The sequence below is a fragment of the Oncorhynchus keta genome, chromosome 13 (genome assembly GCF_023373465.1).
Source record: "Oncorhynchus keta strain PuntledgeMale-10-30-2019 chromosome 13, Oket_V2, whole genome shotgun sequence".
NCBI lineage: Eukaryota > Metazoa > Chordata > Actinopteri > Salmoniformes > Salmonidae > Oncorhynchus > Oncorhynchus keta.
In genome coordinates, this window is record NC_068433.1 from 48,687,783 (window position 1) to 48,704,757 (window position 16,975).

The 16,975-nt window shown below is 42.3% G+C and overlaps 1 protein-coding gene across 2 annotated transcripts in view; it reads right to left on the bottom strand.

Moving 5' to 3' along the window:
- Positions 1–749: 749 nt before the first annotated feature.
- Positions 750–16,975, bottom strand: part of LOC118373078 (protein lin-7 homolog A) — a 28,319-nt gene continuing 12,093 nt past the window's right edge. Inside the window, exons 3-6 of one of the 2 annotated variants that reach the window (XM_035759145.2) lie at positions 10,467–10,538; positions 7,527–7,736; positions 4,718–4,929; positions 750–2,182 (exon numbers count right to left, since the gene is read on the bottom strand). In XM_035759145.2, the coding sequence (XP_035615038.2) occupies positions 2,161–2,182; positions 4,718–4,929; positions 7,527–7,736; positions 10,467–10,538 (516 nt within the window). In that variant the 3' untranslated portion in view covers positions 750–2,160. Of the gene's footprint in view, positions 2,183–4,713; positions 4,930–7,526; positions 7,737–10,466; positions 10,539–16,975 lie in introns of both variants that reach the window. The other variant, XM_035759146.2, reaches the window with a different exon arrangement.

The following is a 16,975-nucleotide window of genomic DNA, read 5'->3' on the forward strand; positions in this document are numbered from 1 at the left end:
AAGAGGTGATGAAATGGATAGATGGATTGCGAGGATGAGTCGCTGTTTATGAATTAGACATTCCCGATGGAAATATTCCTTTGATTCTATCTGAGGGGAATATATTTAAGAAATAAGGCCCGAGGAGATGTGGTATATGGGTAATATACCACGGCTAAGGGCTGTTCTTAGGCACAATGCAACGTGGGGTGCCTGGACACAACCCTTAGCCGTGGTATACTGGCCATATATCACAAACCCCTGAGGTGCCTTGTTGCTATTATAAACTGGTTACCAATGTATTAGAGCAGTAAAAATAAAAGTTTTGTCATAATCGTGGTATACGGTCTACAGCTTCAGCCAATCAGCATTCAGGGCTCGAACCACCCAGTTTATAATAGCACACACAGCCTGGTTTGTCTAGTTGTGTTCCCTTTGACAAAGCTTGAGTTTCCTTCCACCATCTTATAAGGACCACTGAGCTCCGGCATTACATTCAGTGTCTGCCTTCTCTATTGACGTGCCATTGGCGATTGGGTTCATATTCAGATGCTTCAATTCAAGGGGGAATTATGATGTAAAAGCGTCATCCACAGGCACTTCATCTCAGTACCTGTCAGTGGAAGGCAGTGTCAGAACCAAGTGCTACACTGCTGCCCTGTAACTCCCGTTCACAGCTCAAACAGACAGGGGTCACGAGTTAGTCCCCTTACCCCAGATTTCAGACAAGCACAATAGACAAGGTAGAAGAAGAATCCGTTTGGGGTCAATAAAGTCGTCATTGTACACACGCACATATATTTATTTATACAAATATAATATGTATAACAATTGCATATCACCTGGTGTTGTCTTTTTTTTCTGTACAATCAGGAAGTACAGTACGTCAAATCAGGGAGTACAGTACGTCGAATCAGGAAGTACAGTACGTCGAATCAGGAAGTACAGTACGTCCAGTCAGGAAGTACAGTACGTCCAGCCTAAAAAAATGCAAGTCGTGAATTAGAAAGAGAATAAGTAAATGTACAAAAGGGATCTGTCAGAGGCAAGATGAACTGCTCAAAAGTTGAGGGACAAAACACATTCACAGCCCAATCTGGTTGGACTATCAGGATGGCACATTGCACACAGTATGCCTGTCAAATGATCTTGCACTACTTCAATACCCACCCACAAAGGAACTAGGCCTATATAGAACATACATACTAGAGTTTGCTACTAGGAAAACCATCCAATGTATTGTTTGTCTGACAGTACTACAGATACAAGACTCCTTTTGATCAGTCTTGATCATCAACTGGTTTTCTAATAGCTTTGAATGAATCCACAGTGCAACTTGTTATACTTAAATACGGTTACTTGTCATGAGAATACTACGTCAGACGATAGGTAGAGAGTTGAAGGAGAGAGTTTAAAACAGAGGTCCCTTATTGATAAGACGACCGAGAACATTCCACATTCTCTTCCTCTTTTAACAGCCATTTGATTTTAATGGCAGAAGCTGCCTTATGACACACAGTGCATAAGATACAGTTGACCGAGTATTACATGGTTAACTTTTGTATCTTTACCACATACTGTATATCTCTAATCGTTACTTTTATGTGAAATGTAAAACCAACGAAAGTCTGTTATTGCTAAATCTACAAGTTTCCATACAAAATATTTTCTCACTGCAATATATAAGGTAAAAAAAGAGTTCACATTTATCCAAAGCAGGACAAGTTTGACACAAAAAAGCAATGTTCATTCACACACAGACACAAGCTCCCATAGAATAAACAATATCACTGTACAAAGCTATAGCAAAACCAAAGTCAGGAGACAAGTGAAATGAATTCAAAACAGATAACAAAAATAAACTATCACAAATGACAAGGGGGAACATTGAGGAGGGTCACAACTTTCAACTGTTAGAGGAAAACTTAAAATGAACACAAACAAAAATAAAAGTTAAAAGGATGGGTTTCAGTGCTAGCCTCAAATGTCTCAAGTCACAAGCACCATTGTTTACATTTCAGAACACATATCATTCAGTTTTGCTTCTTTCTGTTGGTAGTACATTGAAGGGCGAGAGAGAGTCTTCACTGCTTAACAGTATCATATTCTCCTCTACCAGGTGGTTCCTCCGGGATCCTCCGCACAGAGATGGACTTAGAACCTTGCTTTTGGTGTCCTACACTACTTCTTCTTTTGGAACAGTCTGTGGGGGATAGATGTAAGAACAGCTGAGAGCAATGCTTGAAACCATTTGACAAGTCAGTACTTTGAAAGGTCAGTAAAGTGGGATGCTTATGTCATATTCTGGTAGAATGAGTTACAAAAAAAGTGTAGTGTACTCTGCTGTGAATTGCGAAAAGCCCATTGAACTGTGAAAAGCCAATTAAAAAGGATTGTGAATGAACCTTTTATTGCAGTGGGCTAAATCAGGGTCACACAGAGTGTTTCTTGGTAGTCTTAAACAAATCTACTTTGAAACAAAAGTATACACCTCACACAGATGGTTATGGACTTTTAAGAAGGAAGACACCTGTACCATGTCAGATATAGAGTTTAAATGTATACAATTTTGAGTTTGCATCCCAATATTACACTTTATATACATCACAGAAGACTGAAATATAACAAAACCGTCTGACATAAAAACAGGATTTTCGGTCGGTTTTAGAAATAATGTTTATTAATTATGAAATTATGAAAAATATTAATAACATTCCCCCCATGAGGCCACTAGGTCATTTGACAGCAGGAAATGGCTACATGTCTGTGGCTTTCCTACTACTGAGAACAGAGATATAGCAGAGCTTATTGTGTCCTCGGCCTTGGTCAGTCTGGCCAGGTATGCGAGAGGAGACAGAATGGCCGGGCAGCGTGTCAGAGAGGAAGGCTACATGACGAACAGATTCCATGGTGCTTGCCACCTAGCAGCCTGTTCGCCGCGCATGTCGCTTGCTTGGCCACCGGCCTCTTGGCCCCTGTGGCAAAGCCCTGTAGTCAGCATGCCAGGGCTGACACAAAACATGATCCCTGCTCAGTCCCCACTCCATGCCTCTACTGCACAGGTCTACAAGCTCACACATACCTCCCCGAGCTAAACGAGGGCTACACGAGGAGGGTTACTATCAAACCATCAGTGCCACTGAGGATCCCTTAGCCTGCGGGTGGTGTTAAGTCTTTTGTGATGTGCCTCGTGGAGGTATGTCAAGGGTACACTTTAAAGAATGCTCAGTTGAATTAGCCACAGCAACGTGTCATAGCTTCATCAGAGGCCCAGACAGGCTTGATATTACTACTACCTATTTTCAGAGTTGTCCTTATTTTTGCTTTATCACCTCCAGCAATCTAAGCAACGACGGGGTATATTTGTATACCATAAGTCTGCCTCAACGTTGCTCTGTGGTATGTGTTATAAAACATGTAGCATCCCATGAGTGTGAGCTCTTATTTGCTCAGCCATATCAAAAATAACTCACAAGCCACGCGGCTGAATTACTGACACAACATAGACGGTTATGACTGTACAGGGGATTGCAACTGCTTAGTTAACAAACACCCCGAAATAGATTAAGCGCTCATTCCAGGAACTTAATGTGTGCAGCAAGCATATGTTTAATGAAAAAATGAAAAGCTTGATGTAATCCTCTGTAACTTTTACCCAAAGGACATGGCCTGGTATCATTGTGCAGTAGGAGCCTCTCTGACAGGAGCCTCTCTGGTACTCTCTCTGGGTATAAAGAGCCCAATGTGTTTTAAAGAACCACTGAACACGTCGATTGGCACTTCTGATTTTTCTGTTGCTCATTAGAAAAACAAGATTTCAGTCTTGGAGGTTTGTTTCCGCACCAATTCCACGCTTGGTTAATGATGTCTGTCCCCCATGAGACACTGTAGATGCAGAAGCCTATTTCATGTTGTATTTGCGCAATTTTACATTTCACTAAGGTGTTTGTTGCAGTATTTCTCAAGTTAAAAAAATGCGTAACATGTTGTCTTATGTAAACCAAGTCAGGCTGCTGGGCAGGTCTGTCTCACTGGTAGAGAGCAATCACTGCAGCTGTTCACCCCATGTTAATGGGCAAATGTACTTCATTTAATCAATACCCATCCTTCATTTACCAGTTGTGTTACACACATGTTCCAAACACTTTGTAGTCAATTTGGACACTAGAATAACTGTTTCTGACTCATATCGATGCCACATAGGCAGTTTTCAAAGGCATTCGTTGCGTTTTAAACATTGTTGCTGTTTCGAATGTGCAATGTGTATCTCCAGACAATGCCAGCCTCCGTCAGTTCACCCTATTCCCCAAAAACCTTTGAGGTGCTAAAGAGTCCTGTGTGGCTCAGTTGGTAGAACATGGCGCTTGCAATACCATGGTTGTGGGTTAGAGTCTCAAGGGGGACAAGTGAGAAAATGTATGCTCTCGATAAGTGTGTCTGCTAAATGACGGAAATTAAACATCTCTGTCAGATCCTTAAAACAGTATGAGTCTAAATTAAATCATAGTTTGTTGAATATGTAGCCAGTTTAGAGGACTGGTATGCTTACTGTGTCAGCTGTGTGGTCCTTCTCCTTGGTGGCCCCTTAGCCTGGTCCCAGATCTGTTTGTGCTGTCTTGCCAACAACTACAGTCATCCTTGGTGTTGCAATGCCCATAGGAGTTGGTAAGACAGTACAAATAGATCTAGCACCAGGCTATGGTCCCCCACCCTTAAAGCAATGAAAAGCCTCACCTACGACATATGGTTCTGCTGGGTAGTGAGGTTCTGCTGCTGCTGGGCTTGCATGAGGAGCTGCTGCTGCTGGCGGCGGCGGGCCGTGCGGAGCTTCTCGAAGCGCGCCTCCATCTCCTCCAGGACCTTGGGCGTGTAGCGTACCACCAGCTTCACACTGTCCTTGGCTGCCTTCAGAAGCTCCACTGCCTTCTCGTGGTGCTCCCCCTCCACACTCTGGGGAGATGCAGTGAAAGAGAAGAGACTCAGCACATTTAAGAAATGTGGTGGCAATGTTTTAGTGTTTTAGTGATATGGTCTCTGAAGTCTGCCTCCGTTTCTTAATTGGCATGGACAGAGAAATAAAGGGACTTCTATGTTAGCAACAATGACACAGTTACACAGCAGCAGCTTCAGTTTCTAAATGGTTACTACCAATTAGGTTTGAAATGGAAGTCCAAATGTATTGCTACTTAGTTTAACAAGCATTGCATATTTGGTATAATTAGAACTTCCTCCTCAAGCCCAGAGTAATATACTGTACCAAGCAACATTTTCGACTCACCTACTCATTCAAGGGTTTTTCTTTATTTGTACTATTTTAGAAAAATAATAAAGACATCAAAACTACGAAATAACGTATGGATTCAAAAAGTGTTAAATAAATTAAAATATATTTGAGATTTGAGATTCTTCAAAGTAGCCACCCTTTGCCTTGATGACAGCTTTGGCATTCTCTTAACCAGCTTCATTAGGTAGTCACTTGGAATGCATTTCAATTTGGTCAATTTTGTTACACCAGCTCTTTCAGGAGGACTGGGCCAAAATTCACCCAAATTATTTTGGAACGTTTGCCCCAAGATGAACAATTTAAAGGCAATGCTTCTAAATACTAATTGAGTGTACAGGTATGTAAACTTCTGAACCACTGTGGATGTAATGAAAGAAATTAAAGCTGAAATAAATCATTCTCTCTCCTATTATTCTGACATTTCACATTCTTAAAATAAAGTGGTGATCCTAACTGATTTAAGACAGGGAATTGTTACTAGGATTAAATGTCAGGAATTGTGAAAAACAGTGTTTAAATGTAGTTGGCTAAGGTGTATGTAAACTTCCGACTTCAACTGTATTACCCACCACTGCAACCTGTATGCTCTCGTTGCAACAATTTCGCTGATAATTTTAGAAAGAAAGGGTCCAGATTGTCTAGCCCAGGTGATTTGTTGGGATCCAGATTTTGCAGTTCTTACAGAACGTCACCTGTCTGGATTTGGGTGAAGGAGAGGCAGGGACGGGGGGTTGGGTAAGTTGCTGCAGTGGGGGGGGGTATACAGAAGATAGCCCTATTTGGTAAAAGACCAAGTCCATATTATGGCAAGAACAGCTCAAATAAGCAGAGAGAAATGGCAGTCCATCATTACTTTGAGACATGAGGGTCAGTCAATCTGGAAAATGTCAAAAAGCAGTAAGCGCTACAAGGAAACTGGCTCTCATGAGGACCGCCACAGGATAGGAAGACCCAGAGTAACCTCTGCTGCAGAGGATAAGTTCATTAGAGATAACTACACCTCAGATTGCAGCCCAAATAAATTATTCACAGAGTTCAAGTAACAGACACATCTCAACATCAACTGTTCAGAGGAGACTGCACGAATCAGGCATATATGGTTGCTGCAAATAAACTATTTCTAAAGGACAATGACCCAACACACCTCCAGATTGTGAAAGGCTATTTGACCAAGAAAGAAAGTGATGGAGTGCTGCATCAGATGACCTGGCCTCCACAATCACCCGACCTCAACCCAATTGAGATGGTTTGGGATTGGACCGCAGAATGAAGGAAAAGCAGTCAACGAGAGCTCAGCATATGTGGGAACTCCTTCAAGACTATTGAAAAGCCATTCCAGGTGAAGCTGGTTGAGAGAATGCCAAGCGTGTGCAAAGCTGTCATCAAGGTAAAGGGTGACTACTTTGAAAAATCTAAAATATAAAATATATTCTGATTTGTTTTAACACTTTTTTGGGTTACTACATGATTCCATATGTTATTTCATAGTTTTGATGTCTTCAACAATTATTCTACAATGTAGAAAATAGTAAAAATAAAGCAAAGCCCTTGAATGAGTAGGCGTGTACAAACTTTTGACTGGTACTGTATATTTTCACATTAAAATTCTGGATGTCACGTAAATCAAATGACTCCTTTATGAAGATTGCTTTTTAAAGCACACGTTTGATTAGTGTTTGTCTGAAGGCAGTTTTAATTCCAAACACATCCTGACTTTACCATGTAAATTGGTTTTCATTTGATGGTGTAAATGGAGAGTTACGGAATAGGATTCGTCAAGGAGTGACTTTGAATAGCCAAACCGCTAAGCCGTGTGAAGTTTGGAACACTTTGCTCATGGTGACATTTGCTTCTTCTAAAAAACGGTCGCTTTGATATAGCGTTTGTTGTTGCCCATTGCTTTAGTAATTTAGTCATAGATAGCTCTCCTTTATCTTGGATGTTGGCTCACTATAAGCCTCTTTTTGTTTAGGCTTCAGAAAACCAATCACTCTGCATGACCCTATCAATATTCTGAAAGTTTGACTCAAGGTTTAGACCGAATGCTTCCCTGCTCGGATGTGGCTTGTCAGAAAAAGTCAAGAAAGATGAGAAAATGAATACCTTGAAATATACAGCAGTGATTGGGATTCGTAATGTAGAAAATGCAAATTCACAGAATATCATAAATAGGGTACAGAGTTTTTCCTGGTTGGTTCACGTGGTCAGGAAGATCTGACCATGTAACCAAACCTAGCGGTAATAGTAAATAAGCAATACATACCACACCATTGACAGACAGGAGCTGGTCCCCTCGCTTCAGGCCCCCGTGCCTCTCAGCCAAGCCCCCTGGGATGATGCGGGAGATATAGATGGGAGAGTTCTGCTCCTTGCCGCCCATCACGTTGAAGCCCAGCCCCTCCTCCGTCTTGGGCAGCTCCACCACTCGGGGGTGAGAGTGACCCTCGCTGGCCGCAAAGGCTGCAACTGTGGCCTGCAGAGAGAGACAGGCGAGATGGTAACGATCAGACCATTATTGGTGTGTTCAGCACTAACTCCAAGCCCTATACCACCCTATTCTGTCTACCACACAAATAGATTAGATAATGACGATACTAAGTGAACTGGGATTGCATTTCCCAACAGCCAAATAAACTTTCCCATACCCAGGAGCAATGTAGAACCAAAGTGTACAGACTTAAATTCACTCTGAGGGTGGGACCTTCTGACCTCTCTCTAAATGGGGCTTAGAGACGTCCAGTAGGGCTGAGAATAACAAAGTCAGAGCCAAGGTGATGTATTGTATAGCCATGTGAGATGTTTTCTGGCTCTGTAAGAACATGAATTAGCACATATCTGTCACAGCTGGAGAAGAAGAAGCAAGATAACTTCCACCCCCACCAACTAAATCTCTGTAAGCCTGCTTCATTAAATTCCACTGGCTTGGGATGGCTTTCATGTTCTAGACGAATCTTCTCCTCTCCTTGTCGTCTGAAACAAAGTGTGCAGGAGCTTGTTAGCCCAGCCTGGGAAAGGAACAGCAGATGTACATCGCCACAGGTGCCGGTCTGTCAAGTCTGTCTCATTATTATTGAGCAATACTTTTTCGGGAAACTGCAGGGGAAAAAGGCCTCTGTTTCAAAGCTTGGCGTATGTGGATTCAAAGTTTTCCCTAGCAGGTGAAAGCCCTGAGATCCTCCACTTTTTCGTCCCCCCCTTTCCATCTCTCTCTCTCCATCTCTCTCTCCCACTGTGAGTAAAGAAGCACTGTGTTCAGTAGGCCACCATCCCCTCTCTGGCTAACGGCATATCGACCTTCACAAATGTATCTCCCTTCCCGAGAGGAAGAAACTAGATGGCATATGGCTGCCTCCTCCAAATGCAAAAGCGTGTCTGGGGCGAACCAAACAAATGACATCTTACTGGGAAATTGCCCAAGTAATGTCACAGTACCGTATGGAAATTACTTCATTTCATAAAATGTTATCATCATCAGCCATCAGTTCAGCTCAGTCTTTTCTCTGGAGCACCATAGACTAAGTGGTCTCCCATCTCTAGAAGATAAAAGATAAGAACCTCAGGCCAGGAATTACAGTCTGGAATTGATTCAATTAACTGGGTAATAAACTGAATCAAGTGCTCATGTTCTCAGGTGGAACACATTTTAATTGGTGAACGCTCACCAGCAACACTACAGCAAAGGCATCTAAAATAACATCTACCCTGCTAATGCCTCAAGATTGCTGGTGTATCAAGGGATCCCTGGTTTTCCATAGGACTATAACACGTTTTTTAGGCCCCCGGTGTCCTACTTAAAGTGATTCATGTGAAATGCCCTGAGTGCTGCCCTCCAGATCTTTGGTCAGTGATGTACTTGAGATGTACTTGGAGAGGAGGCTGATGAAACAAGCACCGGCTCAGCTAAACGGGAAACTCTCAGGAGGGCAGCACTTCCAATAGCAGCGCACCATCTCATTTCGATGTCATCCATTGAAATCACTCCCGTGGGCGTGGAAGCCAGTGAACGGACTTTGCTCAATGTTAATTGCTGCTCCGCTGGTGGCTACATTTACTATGCTTTTGAAAAGACTGGTGATGGTCAAGGACAAGTTGAAAGGCACTTCATGCTGTCGTCATTGCTTTCCTGTGTAAACAGTGTCATAAGGACAATCTGGCTTACTTTAACACTGTTAAATACAAGCCCCAAGGCCTCTTTCATGAATTGTAAAGCAGTTTGATTGGACCTATCTACATTCACTCTTTCAAAACAGAATAAGCTTTGAAAATAAAATGATTTGTTTATGAATATGTACTTTATAATGTTGAACAGGGACCTTGAATATTCAACAAATGATGGATATTTGAAGGGAAATGAAAAGGACACGTCACTCTAACAGCAGCATACCATCAACCTCAAAACCATTTGATCTGAGCAGGCTAGAAAGACTATTTTGATATTCCATCAACATCAGATACAGTGGTGTCCTTCAATAGGCCTAAGATATGTCTTTGCATACCTTTCATCCAAGGTGGAAATTCACAACACAATCCACAGTCTGATTCAAGTTGGGAAAAAAAGGTTACCCCGTTTACTTCTCCTTGAGAAAGGGACTGAACCACAGTCAAAGTTTTGCAAAGCGATTGAAGAGACGACGTTTCGCTGACAAAAAAAGAGCCCTTTGGAATTGTACTCCACACCGGGCCTACTTATCCATTCATCCTGCTTGCCCAGTGTTGTCAATCAATCCGTGTCCTACTCCTCTGTGTGCCCAGTCTCTGGAAGGAGCAGCCAATTGAATCAGTCAGTGTGCGTACCTCCCTGTGTTGCCCCATCTCTTCTTCACTCCCTCTCTGATGTTTTGTGAACACTGGGAGATGACGGAGATGCACTCCTCTCTCTCATCTCACCCTCCCTCTTGATTCCCTCTTTTCCTGTCCCCCTTTCACTGTTAGAGATCTGCTTGCTTTATTCTCCTCCACAAAAGAAGCTCTCCTCAGAAGGAATATGAATGAGCGGTGGCGGAGGGACTCATTGGTAGAACCTCTCAAGTGTTTACATCCAAGGTCTGCTAATGAGTCATTCATTTGTACACCAAACCGGCTCCAGTCTTTGATCATCTGAAGGCGACATGATGGGTGTTTGTGTATCTCGGCTACATTGTACAGTATCTTTCGGCCTCAGGTGTGGTAAATACAGCTAAGCCGGTCTGAGATGTTTGCTCACCTTCGCTGTAGCCCGTGCCTGGTACTCCGGGCAGCCATTGACTGTGATTGTTTCATGCATGTACTGGTACACCTGAAAGAGAGAGAAAAATGGACCAACCATGAGCGTATTTTCTCAGTACCTTTTGAATTGTCTGTTACATTTCTCCAAGTCTCTTGCATGTTCAATCCATGTCGTAGGCTACCAGACTTGGTAGTTGGCAGGGTTAGGTTTTTGATTTCAATTCAAACCTGTATTTTGAGAGTGTTTTATTTTGCAAATACCTCCGAAGATTATGTAGTTATTCATTGGATTTCTTCATCCACCTGGGTCCACCTCTCGCTGTTAATAAACTGCACACTATTTGGTGCCTGATCCTGCTGCCTCCTGCTACTTACTGCCCTTAAGGCTGCTCAAACATCTGGTCCCTACGACAATTAGCATAAACAAACCGTGGTGCATCAGTAAGTACAAAATACTCATAGGACACTGTGGTGTGGCGCTACTACCTCTTTTGGTTTTATGCGGGTAACATGGCACTGAGTAAATAAACTGAAGAGAGTGGAGTTTGGAACGGAGTAGCGAGTGGAGCTAAGACTCTTGGTACTGTAGGTGAATTTCCACTGAGGATTTACCCCGGTGTTCTACCAAAAAGCATCAGACCTGTCTGTTTCCAGCTCCATGGCCCAGCTCCTGGTACTTACTGGGCCATGGCTCAGTGGATCTGACCTGACTTTGGGTCAAGGCAAGGCCACTGGGGCTCTTCGGGCATTATTAATATACTGAGCAAAAATAAAAACACAACATGCAACAATTTCAACGATTTTACTGAGTTACAGTAATAAGGAAATCAGTCATATAAGGAAATCAGTCAATTGAAATAGGTCCTAATTCATTAATTAATTAATTAATTAATTCATTAAGATTAATTCCTAATCTTTCACACGATTGGGCAGGGGTGCAGCCATGAGTGGTCCTGGGAGGTCACTTGGGGCCAGGCCCACCCACTGGGGAGACAGGACCTGCCAATCAGAATGAGTTTTTCCCACAAAAGGGCTTTATTACAGACATAAATACTCCTCAGTTTCATCAGCTGTCCAGTTGGCTGGTCTCTGATGATCCCACGAGTGAAGAAGCCGGATGTGGAGGTCCTGGGTTACACATGATCTGCGGTGTGAGATGTACAGCCAAATTCTCTAAAACAACATTGGAGGCGGCTTATGGTAGAGAAATTAACATGACATTTTCTGGCAACAGTTCTGGTGGACATTCCAGCAGTCAGCATGCCAATTGCACGCTCCCTCAGTCCTCTGTGGCATTGTGTTGTGACAAAACTGCACATTTTAGAGTGGCCTTTTATTGTCCACAGCACAAGGTGTACCTGTGTCCTGATCATGCTGTTTAATCAGCATCTTGATATGTCAAACATGTCAGGTGGATGGATTATCTTGGCAAAGGAGAAATGCTCACTAACAGGGATGTAAACAAATTTGTTCCCAAAATTTGAGAGAAATAAACTTTTTTGTGCGTATGGAACATTTCTGGGATCTTTTACTTCAGCTCATAAAACATGGGACCAACAATTTACATGTTGCGTTTATATTTTTGTTCAGTAATACATAACAATGGCTAACTGTGAATGATGTTTAACACCTCGCAAAGCAACTGTATTGATTATGCAGAGGTTGCTGACTCCGCTCTTCAGAAGTCCTCACTGTTGGCCCTAGCTATGGAATCACAACGTCCCTAGTATAACTTAAGGGTGTATACACTAGTGGAACTCTGGTGTTACAGTCAAAAAGCAGTTCTTTGTGTTTCAGCTGAGCAACTCTTTGATTTCCAATATTGAACACCATCTTGGGACCTTATTCCAGGACACCTCTTCCACATCTACAGTGTGTTCTAACCTCCTCTAAAGAGGAGTCAGCATTATGTGCCAGTGGAAAGCTTTCAGGTGTAAAAGAGCCATTTTCTATAGTCGTTTCTATACATAGTCGTTTCTATACAGAATATGACATACTGTTTCGACACCATTTACAATAGCCCCCCCAGTGTACAGTATGACATTATCATTGAAAATTTGAATTTGTTCTTAACTGACTTGCCTAGTTAAATAAAGGTACAATAAATACATTTTAAAAAATGACACCTTCCTCTGGTGATCCAACAGAAGCAACTCGAAACATTACGAATGCTCTGATTAGTGGTGCATTGTTGGACATTACATGAGACATTGGCCTAAATCCCCATACAGGGTCATGTAATTGTTTGATGTGACTCATGTTATCCCACATCCTTTGTGTGTTTTAGCCAAGAGGCTTGCGGCTGGTCCATTCTATAAAAAAAGAATTCAGTGCATCGCTTTTCACATTAAGATACAGCATCCATCCATCATTGTGAGCCTGATTTAAATACACTTAAGATGTATGGACTGTTGTGTATTCAAGGTCTCAGTGGATGCCTTGCTGTGAGTCAGGATAATTGTGTCTAGGAAACACGTGAATAACAATAAAGGTCAAGCTATTTCAATCTGTAATTTGCTTAACTATATGCACAAACATCCACGAGTTGAAGTGCAAATTGGATTTACCACTAACTACTGCTGAATTATTCAACGAGCAAAAACCAAATTCAATTGTAACGTCTCAAACCCTTCTTGAAGAACAACATTGACTTTGTTTTTTTTCCCTGTGCAGTGAATTGAAAGCTTTTTCATGGTATTGTTTTTCGCTGGAATGAAAACTAATAGGGATTTTACTCATCAGCTCACACCTCGGTATGTCTCTACTCTCTACAAAGGAGAGCATGTGTTTTCTGGGCTCAACCACCATTCAATATTTCTGTATGATGAGCTGGAGCAAAACAAGGCCCTTGCCCCTTTGCGACTTCAAAGTGCTTCATCTGTGTTTCAACAATAAAACAAGTGGTTTCGTGAAGCCTTGGTATATCCGACTGAGGAAAAACAAAGTCCATTGTTGATGTGAAAATAAAATAACAACCTCAAGCTTACAATTCCCAACAACCAAATAAATCAATCGCATTTTGTTCTGAGCAAGTAGTTCACTTACAAAAATAAGATATTGGAGCTTTTTAGGTTGACCATAATGAACCCAGTTGAACTCAGTCTGACAACACTGTTAATGAATGAACTTAACCTTCTGTTCTGATAATTCATTGGGGGAAAATAATCTCCAACAACATAAAGAAAACAGTCACAACATGGAACAAATTGCTGTGTTATTTTTGCCCTCAGTTGATGTTGTGAAGCTCCAGGGAACATACAGGTACAGTGCCTTGCGAAAGTATTTGGCCCCTTGAACTTTGCGACCTTTTGCCACATTTCAGGCTTCAAACATAAAGATATAAAACGTTTTTTTTTTTTGTGAAGAATCAACAACAAGTGGGACACAATCATGAAGTGGAACGACATTTATTGGATATTTCAAACTTTTTTAACAAATCAAAAACTGAAAAATTGGGCGTGCAAAATTGTTCAGGCCCCTTAAGTTAATACTTTGTAGCGTCACCTTTTGCTGCGATTACAGCTGTAAGTCGCTTGGGGTATGTCTCTATCAGTTTTGCACATCGAGAGACTGAAATGTTTTCCCATTCCTCCTTGCAAAACAGCTCGAGCTCAGTGAGGTTGGATGGAGAGCATTTGTGAACAGCAGTTTTCAGTTCTTTCCACAGAGTCTCGATTGGATTCAGGTCTGGACTTTGACTTGGCCATTCTAACACCTGGATATGTTTATTTTTGAACCATTCCATTGTAGATTTTGCTTTATGTTTTGGATCATTGTCTTGTTGGAAGACAAATCTCCGTCCCAGTCTCAGGTCTTTTGCAGACTCCATCAGGTTTTCTTCCAGAATGGTCCTGTATTTGGCTCCATCCATCTTCCCATCAATTTTAACCATCTTCCCTGTCCCTTCTGAAGAAAAGCAGGCCCAAACCATGATGCTGCCACCACCATGTTTGACAGTGGGGATGGTGTGTTCAGGGTGATGAGCTGTGTTGCTTTTACGCCAAACATAACGTTTTGCATTGTTGCCAAAAAGTTCAATTTTGGTTTCATCTGACCAGAGTACCTTCTTCCACATGTTTGGTGTGTCTCCCAGGTGGCTTGTGGCAAACTTGAAACAACACTTTTTATGGATATCTTTAAGAAATGGCTTTCTTCTTGCCACTCTTCCATAAAGGCCAGATTTGTGCAATATAAGACTGATTGTTGTCCTATGGACAGAGTCTCCCACCTCAGCTGTAGATCTATGCAGTTCATCCAGAGTGATCATGGGCCTCTTGGCTGCATCTCTGATCAGTGTTCTCTTTGTATGAGCTGAAAGTTTAGAGGGACGGCCAGGTCTTGGTAGATTTGCAGTGGTCTGATACTCCTTCCATTTCAATATTATCGCTTGCACAGTGCTCCTTGGGATGTTTAAAGCTTGGGAAATCTTTTTGTATCCAAATCTGGCTTTAAACTTCTTCACAACAGTATCTTGGACCTGCCTGGTGTGTTCCTTGTTCTTCATGATGCTCTCTGCGCTTTTAACGGACCTCTGAGACTATCACAGTGCAGGTGCATTTATACGGAGACTTGATTACACACAGGTGGATTGTATTTATCATCATTAGTCATTTAGGTCAACATTGGATCATTCAGAGATCCTCACTGAACTTCTGGAGAGAGTTTGCTGCATTGAAAGTAAAGGGGCTGAATAATTTTGCACGCCCAATTTTTCAGTTTTTGATTTGTTAAAAAAGTTTGAAATATCCAATAAATGTTGTTCCACTTCATGATTGTGTCCCACTTGTTGATTCTTCACAAAAAAATACAGTTTTATATCTTTATGTTTGAAGCCTGAAATGTGGCAAAAGGTCGCAAAGTTCAAGGGGGCCGAATACTTTCGCAAGGCACTGTACATGCAGGTAGAAAGAGCGTGAGAGAGAGAGAATGAGATTTGAAAGACTTGCACTCCTGAAGACATCATTCCTACCCCATTCCCCCTCCTGTTACTACGCATCCATCTTTACCTCCTAACTCTACTTTCTTCCTGTCCCTCCTGAATATTCTCTCTCTCTCTCTCTCTCTCTCTCTCTCTCTCTCTCTCCCCCCTCTCTCCTGACTCTCCGGTTCACTGGGCGTAAACCACGGCAGGCTTTCATTAACCCAGATCTATTTAACCTCTGTGGAAGGCTCATTGTGCTTGATGGGCTGGGGGCTACCCGTCTACCGCCAGCCTTACGAGGACGACACCATGCCTGATAGTGGAGAGAGCTGCCCGGAAGGTGCCTGGCACGACCCGTGTAACCATGGCTCCCCGACCGTCTCCCTCTCTTTACTGAGTCGGGGAGTGGAGAGCAAAATGGGGAAGGATGAGATGGAGAGAGAGCTTGAAGAGCTCTCCTTCTCCTCTCTCTAGCTGACTGAGTTTAAAGGGGTCCTTTGGTAGAAGCAAAATGGCATTTAATAACTGTTCATTCACAGACCTCCCTCGCTCTGTCAGCATGACATAAAAAGAGAATATTAAACACACAGAGATAATTAAATGAAGTGGCTTTCAGCCTTCAGCTCACAGTAAATGTAGTAAGAGACTAAGGTCTGCTCTCAATGGAGCGGCACACAAATCCTTTCCTTTATATGAATTCAAAGTGAGACCCGTATTCATATGCCCTGTTCCATTATCATCAGGCTACTACAACTCTATGATCACAGAATTGATTCAGTTCATTGGAACATACTATGCTTTTTTTTTTTTTTTTTTTTTGCAAGGAAAAATGACCTGCATTGGTTTGTGACTAATGAAAGTCATGATTCGATTTCATGTGTGGAATGAATCGTTTGCTCGGGCCTCTCGGATGATTTTCATCAGGACCAGTTCTTGATATGCATAGCGCTTTAAGTCAAGCCAACAGAGTGGCTGGAAATCATCATAATCTCCATCATTTCCAGCTGGTTAGCGCTCCCAGTCGTCTTCCCTGGTGTCCTTCCGTTTCCATTTGCAAAGCAGATTGACTCTGACAACTCATTCAGGGACTTTCCCTGAGCTCTGAGATGTCATTGATAGACAAGGTTGGGAAGAGCAACGCTCCTCCTCACTCCATCTCTCTGTAATTGTGGGTCTTTCACCTTAGCAAGCGTTTCCATCCCCCATCAATTTCCCCTATCAACAGTTAGCCAGTTAACCCCCTCACCCATAGCTAGGCTGATTCATGTGGCTGTAAATTCTATTGACACTGTGAAGAAGGTTTTCAGCCGGATCACCTCTGACTTCTACAGTAGAGACATGATCAAGCTACCCTGGTCTGTGGGATTCTGTGTCTGCTCATCAGACCAATGAAATGAGCTTCACCAGCAGATATGAGACGAGGGGAACAAATCAAATCGTTCAATTACAATACCTGGTGGCCCCAGCTTAATGCAGTATAGGTCATCTGCATTAATGAAATGACACGCAGGTGAATCCCAATACCGCACAACAATATATGGCTCTGACACAACCCTTAATCTTCCTGTAATAGCTGTGGAGGAAAT